At 45.0% G+C, this 11,511-nt stretch overlaps 1 protein-coding gene across 1 annotated transcript in view; it reads right to left on the bottom strand.

Annotated features, from left to right (window-relative positions):
• Positions 1 to 5,523: 5,523 nt before the first annotated feature.
• ANTXR1 (ANTXR cell adhesion molecule 1) overlaps positions 5,524 to 11,511 on the bottom strand; it is a 111,145-nt gene continuing 105,157 nt past the window's right edge. The window contains exon 18 of the mRNA XM_050910288.1: positions 5,524 to 9,891. Within this exon, the coding sequence (XP_050766245.1) occupies positions 9,619 to 9,891 (273 nt within the window). The 3' untranslated portion in view covers positions 5,524 to 9,618. The remainder of the gene's footprint in view (positions 9,892 to 11,511) is intronic.

The following is an 11,511-nucleotide window of genomic DNA, read 5'->3' as shown; positions in this document are numbered from 1 at the left end:
ATCACAGGATACAGTTACTGATGCTGGTCCTCCCATTTCCGAGATGCTTCTCAGGAACGTCTGAAAAGCTTTTGGCTTTGGGAAGAAAACCCAAGCCCTCGCTCCCCTTTAACATTTGCCTTTCATTTGTTCCCACGTGTCAGACAGAACAGCCCCGCACAGGGAACTCCTTTGTCTGCTTGGCCTTTGCATGGAAACAAGACGGGATGGGGTACTGATAGCATCCAGTCACGATTAGCAGCCAGAGCAGGGCTTTCTTAGTCACTCTCTCTGATGTCTTCCATTTGTAATGGGCACTTTTTAAAACCTTGCCAATTTGGCCTCAGATAAGTAGATAGAGTTACCTCCATATTTGCAGCATTACCTAAACTTTCCCCTGCCTGCTATGGAGAATCTTTGGATATTTAAAGAACCAGCAATCTGTTAACAGGAACTAATCCCAGGTTTCTTTTTCAAAAAGCCCCCAAAACTATGCAGTCGTGCCGGCCCTAACAGAACAGCAATGGAACCGAGATCGAGCTATAGGGGATGGCACTACTGCAAGGCTGAAGGACACGGGCACCACGAGGGATGCCCAGGCTCTTGCACAAAGCCAGCACCAGACCTGAGCTCAGAAGCACATACCTCTTGAGCGTACATGTGCAACACCTGGTTCGAGTCATTAACCATAAATGCTAAAGGAATGTGCGTGCCAGCTGGAAACAGCTTGTGAGGTAGCAAATGGCCAGGTTTTAACTATTAAAAAAAGAAGGCTTTCATTGTAACCTGTTATTCCAGTCACCTGAGCTCCAATTTTATTTCTGAACCAACAAGTGCCACCAACAACTCTGCTCCAGGAGCTTCCTCCCTATATCCTCCAAATCTGCCTTTTCCCAAACCCAGGGGATGCTCCTATCCATGCGAGGCTGCCCCTTGGCGTCACAGAGATTGCTGCTGCTGCCCAGGAAATGGGTGGTGTCACCCCTCATTGGCTATAAATGGTTTCTCTTGCGGTGGACGCACCTCCAGACTGGTTTGCACACAGGGAAGGAAACCGCACGGGAACCTGATTTCATAACGTCACTGACCTCGGCCAGGGAAGCCCTATTGCTCTGTAAAGCCAGGGGGACTGGGAATAAAATCACCGAGGACTCTGGTTTTGTTGCCTCTGAAGACTGATGGTGCCACGTGCACTCTCAGTTCACCCAGTGTCACGGTCAAGAATTAAAACTGCATTTCTAACTCACTGCATTATTTAGGTCAATGCAAGTAACTCAGTCTCCTAAAAAAGCAGCTTATAAGATCTCCTACAACTGAAAAGAAGAAAACAATGGTTTGCTGTCATGTTTTGAGGACAGGCTATTGTCATAGGAGTCTAAGGACCTAGGATGCAAGTAATAGCTCTGCCAACAACTACCTCTTTCATCCTTGACAGGTTATTTACCTCCACATCCTTCTCTAACAGAAAAGCCAAAACTTTTTTCTCTTGCAACTGGCCACTCTGAGCCAATTATTTTCACCAGATTACCTCAAGCAGGCTGGGGGAGCAGTCTGGACCAAGCCATCCACATCCCTACCCAGACAGGAAGAGAGTCAGAAGCAGACAAGTGAGGATGACTTCAGAACTTGACCTTCTGAGCTGGACTGTTAAAAAAACAAACAAAAACCTGTCTGATGCTACTACAGTTATTTCAATACATTTTTAGCAACTGCAAATCTCTCCAGTTTCCATGACAGCCTGTGAAATAGGCATCTGTAATCGCTATTACTTTAAGCCCGCAGTGTATCACACACACACAGAAAGACACTAGTCTTACACCCAAAAAAGTAACTACTGTCCAATTCACACTGTATCACATCAAAACAGAAATTCCCAAGTTCTGCCCTGTAGGCTCTTTTCTGGCAGTCAATGGAAATGCTGCCCATATATCCCATGCTGACTCCCTTGGCTCCCTGCTGCTGCACTGCATTAGAGACAGCTAAAAATACCTTCGATCCATTCCTAGTATTTTTTCCACATCTGCCGTTGCTGTAGCTACCAGAGAGCCTGCTATGCCATTCTGAATAGGGAGGGTGAGGCACTCTGCACAGCCATGAATGGTGAAGGAACCGTCCAGAAACACAATCTCTCTATTAAATGCACCCTGTGAAACACTCCCAGCAGCTCCTCTGAGCACAGGCAGGATTTGCTATGGTTTCCCAGGAGCAGAGGCAAACCTGGAATCAGGCTCCATTAGCAGCAGGGGCTCTTCCCAAACCAGCAGCTGCTGCCCCTTCGCTGTCCCTGAGAAATACCCCTTTGCCGACGCATAGCTTGATCCCTGACCCTGCTCCCGGCGACTCCCCAGCTCTGCCCCACAGCTCCGATCCCCACCCCATGCCAACAGCATGGGTAAACATTTGAACATCGGGGCCAAACCAGGATGCAAGCAGCTGAGTGCAAGAAAAGGAACACTGATTTCTGATTTTCATTTGAAATAATATCGCAGCCCATCAGGGCGCTTGTGAGCCCTACCTTAAATAAAACCTGGGAAAGAAAACCAGCATTCTCCTCAGCCGTACCACTTCAGTCCAGTCTGGAGCATTTGCAATGTACAGAAATTCTAATTTTATCTGAACTCAGGCACCGCAGAGCCAAGAAATCTCACTTTCCCAGAGGATTTTTCCCAGCTTTTCTTTAAAATAGTTCAAGGTTTGCCTACACAGGTCATAGCAATGGCAAGATAGGATATTACATGGCAATGCTGACAGGCAGACAAACCTTTCTAAGGCCAAAGATGCTCAAATTTCACATCACCCATGACCAAAAACAGATTTATGGAATGCAGACATACTCTATTTCTGCCTGGCTTTTACTTTCCCAGAGACTTTCCATTGAGTAAGAGAGGATCCTGACACCCCCATTCCCAGTCGTCTACTAGTGAGCCCTGGATGTACAGAGAGACCACAAGATCTCAAATGCAAGAAGAAATAAGCACTAAGCATCTTCTAGAAGCAGCTAAAGACATACACACCCAGAGGCACACAGCAGCAGGCCTCAAGGATATGCCAGGAAGGATTTTAAATGGGAATGGAAAGTGGAATATAGAAATCCCCAGCCTTCTTGCAAGTAGAAGTTACCTCATCTGCTAAGTTCAGTTTTCCACTCTCTGTGGTATTTTTGCATGCTATAGTTTCTCCATCCCTATTAATTCCTCCAGCTCTGGAAAAGGCCCCACGATTTAATGTCTGTGAAGAACTAGAAAAATTCCTGTTCAGGCTGCAGCATGGTTAGCTCGTGAGATTGTACGAGAGTGCAGCTGAAGGCAGCACAGCACAGGTTACAGCTCCAGGCCACAGCCAGCATGAGCCGGGAAATCCCCTCGGCGGAGGGGACAGTCCTTCACTATCAGGGACATGTTTACTTTGGGCAACATCTACAGTGACCTAGTGGCATGAGAAAACACCTTCCCCGGTGCTCTGGACTTTTCAAAGATATTTTACCTTCCCCTGCTAGCACGAAGGACCTTTGAAAGCATTTAAATATTAAAAGGTATTTAAATTATCTTAAGAAGTTTGTTCTGGCAATGTGCTACAGACTTTCAGCCACTGTCTGTGTCCAACATGATTTATTCTGTAGCTCATGTTATTTTTACAAGTTATTTTATAGCTGTTTCCTCAAAAAAGTGCATTACACTCTCTAGCAACACTAACAACAAAGAGAAGATCCTACTATGCTTTGAGTCTCACTGGTGTTTCCATCAGCCCCCATACAAAAGCCTTATCTATGACTCAGAAGGGACTTTCTCTGCCACAATTAGAAAAAACAGTAATTTATTTCCCTGCCAAGCAAGGAACTCCTCAGCTGCCCAAAGGCAGATGAGCCTTTGGAGGAACAAGCAGGGTTCATCTGCAAGGAGAGCCCTGTGAGCAGACCCCCCGCATGAACGCAACCACTGTTCAGGAAAGGGGCTGCTCTCTGCGCCCCACTCGTGTACCTGTGTGCCAAGGCAGGCATTACTGACTACTGCCTATCCCAGCACAGCCTCTAGCCAGAGGTGCAAAGCCCAGGAGAAAGCAGCCTCTCTCCCTTGAGGCCTCAACACAAAAATAAAAGAAATTGCTGGCAACGGCCCAGCCAGGACTCACCATTTTGGCTTCTTCCAGCTGCCGCAGGCACCGTCCTGGTCTCCTTTACTTCCCCGCTCTGTAGACAAGCTGGCTCCCAAGGCACTCTGTCACCAAGCACTCCAAGATCACCTCACAGAGCCACCCATTCCCTCCCTCAGCAGCCCAGGCTCTGGAGCCCACACCGGCTCCCAGGTGGGGCTTGCTGAGGGCAACAGGTGGCTAACGAGGAGCCAGCTCAAGGTCGGGGGTGGCCACATACTCAGGGCTACTCAGCAGCCTTGTGTCTGCACGTCCTTGCTTTGGAGCAACTTTGCTCCAAAAAAATGTTCTGTCTGGGGAAATCTTGTCCTGTTGCATGTACGGTGATGAAGTCTGCCATGATGGTAGCACAACACCGTTCCCTGAGCAGGGAACGGGCTCAGGGAGCCAAGAGCTTCCTGTGGCAGTGGGGCTGGCAGCTGACTGAAAGGGCAAACAAGCCTGCCTGGGTCTTGCTACAGTGTTTTTCTCAGTTTTTTCCTCAATGTAGTGATGGTGCTTTATGCAAAGTCTAGCTGCGCAGCCACTTCTGTGTACATGCATGCCCTGAAAGACCCAGAGCTACCATCAAGGCTTGGCAGGTTTGCATCATCTCTTCCGAGTTTGGGCTATGCTGAGGTTTAACTTTCCTTGCTTTTTTTTTTCACCTGTCCTCTTCCGAGAAGAGCAACTATGATTTTCTTTGATAGTCTCCATTTAAAAAGCACTTTTTGTCCAAGCAAGAGAGCAGGACCTGTGGAGTACTGTGGCTTCCCTCTTTGCATTTACTAGATACAAGTTTGGTTTAAATAAAACGCAGCAAGAAAAATCCAGACTGAGCCTAGACTTGCAAGGTTTGATGTGCTGAGGAAACTGCTAGCTCACGTTTTCAGAGGAAGCTAAAAAGCCTGGGCTTGCATGCTTTGCTGAAAGAGGGCAGGGTGTTGAGGCTGAACTTCTTCATGCTCTGTTAATCTTCTTTGTGGAATAAAATATTCCAACCATATCAAAATCCAGATGAGTTAGTGATAGTTAAGCAGAGAGGAACAAAGAAGGACTATCAGCAAATGTGAGAGGAAACATGCTTAGTTATTTCTAGTAGTCGTTATGCTTTGTTAAAGGATGCCTTTGTTAAAGGTTGCTGAGTTAGCTGCACAAAATGAGAAGTTATCCTGCGTTTGGAAGGTGAGGCTCTGGGTATCTGCAGAGGAGCAGACAGTTTAGGCTGTGTCATGTCCGAATGAAAATAGCTTTTGTGTCAGGCAGAAGTGCTCTGGGCTGTCGGGAAGAAAATCACCAAGTTTGAGTTCTCCAGGATGACAGAAAGCCAGTTTTATGAGAAAACTTGTTGACCAGGATTCTCCTGCCTCCTGCTTTGTTCACTTTGCCTAGTCAATGAATCTTATGGAGCCCAACACAAATTTGTGTAGTTCTTTAATAATAACATCAAGGTCAGCAAGAGTAATGACTGAATTTAACAAATGACACATGCAACAAACAGAGGGAGTAAAACATCATTGCACAGCACTGGCTGAACTGACAAAATGTAATTCAACATCAAAACAGAAGGCTTGTTTCTTTTCCTTTGCTGCATCAGCACCACATATAAGGCAATGTTACCAACTGGTTACCCTCAAATCTTGCCAGAGCTCTCAGAAGCCAGACATTCCTCCCCTTCCCCAAAATAAACAGTGACAGAAGATGCCTTCGCACACCAAGGAGTAGAGAGAGAATTCGGATGACCACAAAGTTCATGTGGGTGAATGCTTCAAAATACAGCCAGCAACAATTTGTAACATTTTAGCAATTAAAAAAAATATCTGAATCTTTGTCAAATGCAGCTGCTTAGTCCTGAGGCTGCAAGACACACTGACAGAAAGTTTTGCATGAATGAAAAACAACGGGAGTAATCAAAGTGACCTATTTAGAGCAAATGAAACAACTGTTTATTTAACGCCATCAGACATCTGTTTATTGCTGTTTAGACCAGCCTATATAGGAGCATGTGCAACTAGTAAACAGTGAGACCCGCTGAAGTCTTTTGAAATTGCAGAGCAGATGTAGTGCCACTCAACTCCTTTTGATCTATAATGAACGTTTACTTAAAAACTGGCTAGTGTGGATTGATAGCCTGTGTAATGTGTTTCTAGGAAAGTTTTCTAGACAGAGAATACATAGGGTACCATATATCAGTATATGGTACACCAGCTAATTCAACCTCATTTACATAGCATTAACTGTCAGTGGAAGCTGATTTAAATTCAGGGCCAAATTTTCACTCTTGATTGCCATACGTTAAGTTCCTAAGTTAATCTTTAGGGACCGGCATAAAAGGAGTATGATTTTTAAAAGCATGTGCGGTACTTTTGGGAAGCCATTTTAGCAGCCACATTTAGGTTGATCCTAAATACAAGACCAGGTACAAAGTCCACCACCAAACGTGCTCTCATTTTTCTGAGAACGTCAGCAAGGGTCCACTAAAACCAATTCACCAGCAGCAGCACGGGTGCTCTGCTTCGGCATCCAGTTTCGTTTGTCTCTACCCACTGCACTCTGGCCATATCCCACCCTGGATCGACGTGCAAAACTCTATGCCAGTGGATCAAGGGAGGGTATAGCCTGGAGCTCTAGTGCTTCAATTAATGCTATGTAAAATAGGTATTCGTCACTACAGGAAATATTTGTACATTTATAAAAAAGCAATACAACCATAAAGAAAAAAATACAACAAGCACAGCTTGATACAATAACATGCCATGAAATGTCATTGGCTTTATAATAATTTACTACAACTTGAAAAATGTTCTTTTATCCACAATGGATAGGAAATGCTTCCATCTAACATATGGTAAGCATGCAGTAACAATATGTACAACAAAAAATTTGGAGTTTGTTTTTTATTCATAAACTGGATGATTACATAGGGGGTATTTTAAAATTATGATTTTTCTAGCCTGATCTAGGTTTTATTTTGCTTCTTTAATACCGTAGGAGTTTTTTTCCCTTAGTTTGGAGAGAATGAAAATTTCTATATACATCTGCAAGAAGTTAGCTTTAGTCATGGAGTATACTCTGCTTTTATTTTTTTACCCAGCAGTACGTTTAGATTTATTGGTTAATTGACACTTAAAAAAAAAAAATCTCAATGCCATATTGTTGAAAATCAATTTCCTTTCCAAACTTTTTTGAAATACTGAGGATGTGCTAAGAGAAGTACCTATTGATCCTGTATTACACTATTCCCGGTTTTTACACCGTTCATCATGAAACCAAATCAAACAGCTATTTAACTAGATCCCATCCATCACAAGAGGGAGTCCAACCAAACTTGTGTCAGGGTGTTAAAAGCTTCCCACTCCCACCTGCCAATCACAAAGTCATCTTGTTGGACTAACCATGGCCTGTAGCTGATGATACAATCTGACATAGCGAGTAGCAAAACTGTTGGTTTTGCTCCTAATTGGGGACTGCTCTGTGCTGCCTGCAGACAAAACAGTGTTGCGGGTGAATTAATCAGCCTTTTTGCAGAACAGCCAGCCTTGGCTGTAGATTGAGTCTTCAGATCCATCGTGACTGATGTATTTATGTCATCTAATGGATGACATACTGACCTAGCGGTGGGTAAGGCTGGTGAATGACAGTTAGACTGACTCTTGAGTCTCATGGTAAGGGTTCATTCACAAATGTCCCTACCAAAAGGGTCCCAGGTCAAGTTTCCACTGAGCCTTTTTCGTCTGTTCCTTTTCCTCCTTGAGCATTTTTTTTTTCCTTTTTTCTTTTTTGCTACAAAAGCTAGAATTAATATTTCCAACAGCACTGAAGTAAGTACCTGGCAAAGCATTTCTTTATCTCGTGAAAAATTATGATTATGAGAACCTTTATATATTCATAGAACTGCAGCTACAAAGACGGTTTACCTCTTATGACTTCGCAATTTCCAGAGAGAGAGTCATTTCGTGAGAACTGATCCTGACAGTAAATTAGAGAGCCAGAGGTTTGACTGAAGTGCCGAGTGATCTCACCTATTTCTAGCACTGTGTTGCAAAGGCAGGTGCTCAGAAGGTTTGCTATAGGATAAAAGATGTGCATATGCAATATTGTGGAATATGGTGGGGGTCCCATGAAGGCAAGGAGAAAGCATGGAGAAATGCAGCCAGTGCATTTCTTGGAAGACTGATTCCCATCTTGCATGTCCGTGTTGATTTCTGCCTTAGTCAACAACTGCTAATAGAAGTGATGTTGTTGAGAGTTGACAAGAGTGAGTAAGCATACTGGCTCTTCTTCACTACGAGTTTGGAAGGCATCTGCTACTTATTCAGGAAAGGAAAACAAAAAATAAAAATCCATGTGGAAACATTTCTAGAGCGAAAGAATACAATTTACAGAAAAAACAGAAACGCATCAGTGGTAACCATTTCAAACTGACAATAACAAGGAGCCCAAGCAGACTGGATTTAGAGAAATCGATACACCTAACCTCTTGTTTATATTCAGAAACTTTCCTTTTAAAATGAAACCAGCATTACATTACACTGCTGAATTGCAGAGCTATTAACTAGATGGACATAATTAGTCTAAACTGAATGCAAAGACTCTTCTGTCAACCATACCTTTCCCAGATTCCTTTGCTCAGTTTTTATGAACTCCTCTGTCCCACTGGGAGCGCTGAAGGCTGACCTGTCATCAGTTATGCCTTGTCCTCAGGGGATGGGGTCAAAGCCTTGTGACATACTGACTGGTTTATTTTTCCATGTAATTCGTTTTCCTAGTGGCACTCCGTTTTCATTCACCTGCACTTCCACATACCAACATACGCAAATCCAGACACCAGAGACCTACCCTTCTCCTTTCCGGACCCTCTGAGATGACAATACCTTCCCTTCTCCAATTCATGGTCCATGGGAACAGCTGCCTGTCATCAACTCTTTTCAGATTTACAAGGGTTTCTGTACTTGCAGACCTGCCGTTGTCATTATTTGCTTGGCAGCTGGCATGTGAGTGAGACGTGATCAACTTTCTGTCATACCTTGAGTCTTGTACCGTGAAGTTTGTGCAGTTGTCTCCAGGTAGCTAGCTGGGATGTCTGCACTTGGAAGAGTCTTTTGCAGTCCTTCCCTGGGGAGAATTGCCTTTCTGGAGAGCTTACTCTAGTTATTCATTCATTTTTTTCAATGTATCCTGGAATCACCGTGGTAAGGCACAGGGAAGTGTCGGGGACAAAGAGGGGGGAGAGCCTTGCTGAAATGGAACTCAAGATATTTTCCTTGTTCTTGCAGTCTCTTGGCTTTTCTTGCTTCGATAGTTTGGTGGCACTGATGCACAAGGGATTTTAAAAATAAAAGAAAACTAAAGGAGAAAGACGACTACAAAGTCGTTTGTTCTGGTGTCACCCATTTCAAAAATGGTCCGGCTTCCTCTAGCCCCCCACCCCCCCGGAAGATGGATGTGATACAGTACTGCTGAAAAAGCCTCTCGAACGCTTGTGGAAGAGACGGGAGCAAGGCCGACCCCCTAAACTGTTGGGCGAGGTGGGGGCCGAGATGGAGGGGGAGCCCGGTTGGGTGGTGGGGCTTGGGGCGGTGGGGGGAGTGGTGGGAGCGTGGAGGACGGGGATGGGGTGTGGGGTGTGGATGAGCTGGGTGGAGGTGGGGTATAGATCGGAGCCGGGGGCGGGGGGTTGTAGATGGGTGCTGGAGGTGGAGATGACGGAGGATATGCGTTGTTGAGCGGGTATTTGGGTGGGGCCTCTGTGTTCTTCACTCTGGTGAAATTGATGCAACGGCCCTAAAACAAAAGAGAACAAAGTCGAAAAGCACAGTTACTGATCGAGGCAACGGCATCACAGCTGAGATACCTTCCCGGCTGTGTGCAAATCTGATGTCAGTTTAAGTATTCCTGGGCACACCACTTTGTTCCCTCTCTTTCTCAGAGACGGACGTTATAAGAGCGAGTCCTGTGCCGAGCAACCAAGGGGTTAAACCCTAACAACAGCTTTTGTAGTGAAGGAGGATGAAGTCCTCTCATACTGTTTTCTGACTCCGGGATCTTTAAACAGAGCATCGAGTACTTCAAGTCATATTGAAGCTGCAAGAGCTGGCAAGAGCTGGCAAGAGCCATTCCTATTCTTCAGAGCTGGTGTCTGAGTCAGTGCACGACCCGTGGTCCCTGCCTCTACAGATGCCTCTTCCCAGACTTGAGTCTTAAACTTCCAACAGCATGTAATCTGGACTGTGCACCTTTGGAGCCTCTCTCTCTCCTTCAAATACCTGGCTTTTGTGTCCTATTTCTAATCATTTACCAACCAGGCAAAAGGGAAGATTTGTTTAACTAAGTTTCTTGCTCAGAATTTTTCCTGAAATACATCCATTCTTCATTAGGATGTCTTGATATTCTACTGCTCGTGGGAAGCCAATAAACTGCTTTTCTCGCTCTTCGGTGCTAAGCTACAGTTTGTTGTACATTTTTAAACAAAACCTTTGCCCTCCGAGCTGTTCTTTTTTTTTTTTCTCCTAAGTTCCACCTGCGAAAGATCCCACTGTAAATACTCAAATGTCAGAATCAGCACTATTGTATTATGGATTCATTCTTTTAGATATGAAGTCATCCAAAAAGGCACTAGAGGATTTCTGAGTCCATACTTTGTTTTTGGATTTGTGAGCATGAGCTTATTTTCTGTTTTCCTCTTTCCTCTCCCAAAGTAAATGTTTTTCCTGGTGAAAAAATGCCAAATGGAGCATTGAGCCCATGCAGGCTGGAGTAGATCTGTTGGGGTAACAACATCAGCCATTTTAATCCTCTGCACGGCTCTGTATCTTCTCCCTGCTGTACCCAGCCTACGGACAAATGCTCTGCAGAAGAGGGACCCAAAGTGAAGTAAGGGAGATGCTGGTAGAAAGGCAGAAGGGTGCTGGAGAAGGATTTGACAGGGATGAGAGGAGCTGGCGTGGACGGGGCTGACACATAAAGAGATACAGACAGCTCCTCTCCAAGAGTTCTGCCAATTATATCATCATGCTCTGTGGATATGAAGAAACATCTGTCTGAGCCTTAGCCGTTCAGCAGAGGAAAGTGGATTCCTTGCTGAAGCGATGAAGTATGCAGAGCAGCCCACAGCTGAATGCAGGCTGTCTTGTGCAAGCAAAGGTCATTTAAGGAAAACAAAGATTTCACAGTGCCTTGAACTGCATCAAGTTCAAGATGAGAGCATCACCTCAGGGCTGCTCTGAGCGCAGTGGCAGCTGAACCCTCTCTGCACGGCTCGGCCCTGGCCTTCTGTCAGCAGGAAGAATCTCTGGCTTCAACTCAGGCTCTCCTCGAGGAATCAGGCTCCGGGGCAGAGCAGAGACCCATGTAAAGGTCATGAATACGCCCATGGTAATGCCCCTCTTTGAGGATTAATGCTCT

Source organism: Gymnogyps californianus, chromosome 23, assembly GCF_018139145.2.
Source record: "Gymnogyps californianus isolate 813 chromosome 23, ASM1813914v2, whole genome shotgun sequence".
Classification (NCBI taxonomy): Eukaryota; Metazoa; Chordata; class Aves; order Accipitriformes; family Cathartidae; genus Gymnogyps; species Gymnogyps californianus.
The sequence above is the reverse complement of the archived record's forward strand: the minus strand, read 5'-3'. Positions and strand labels throughout refer to the sequence as shown.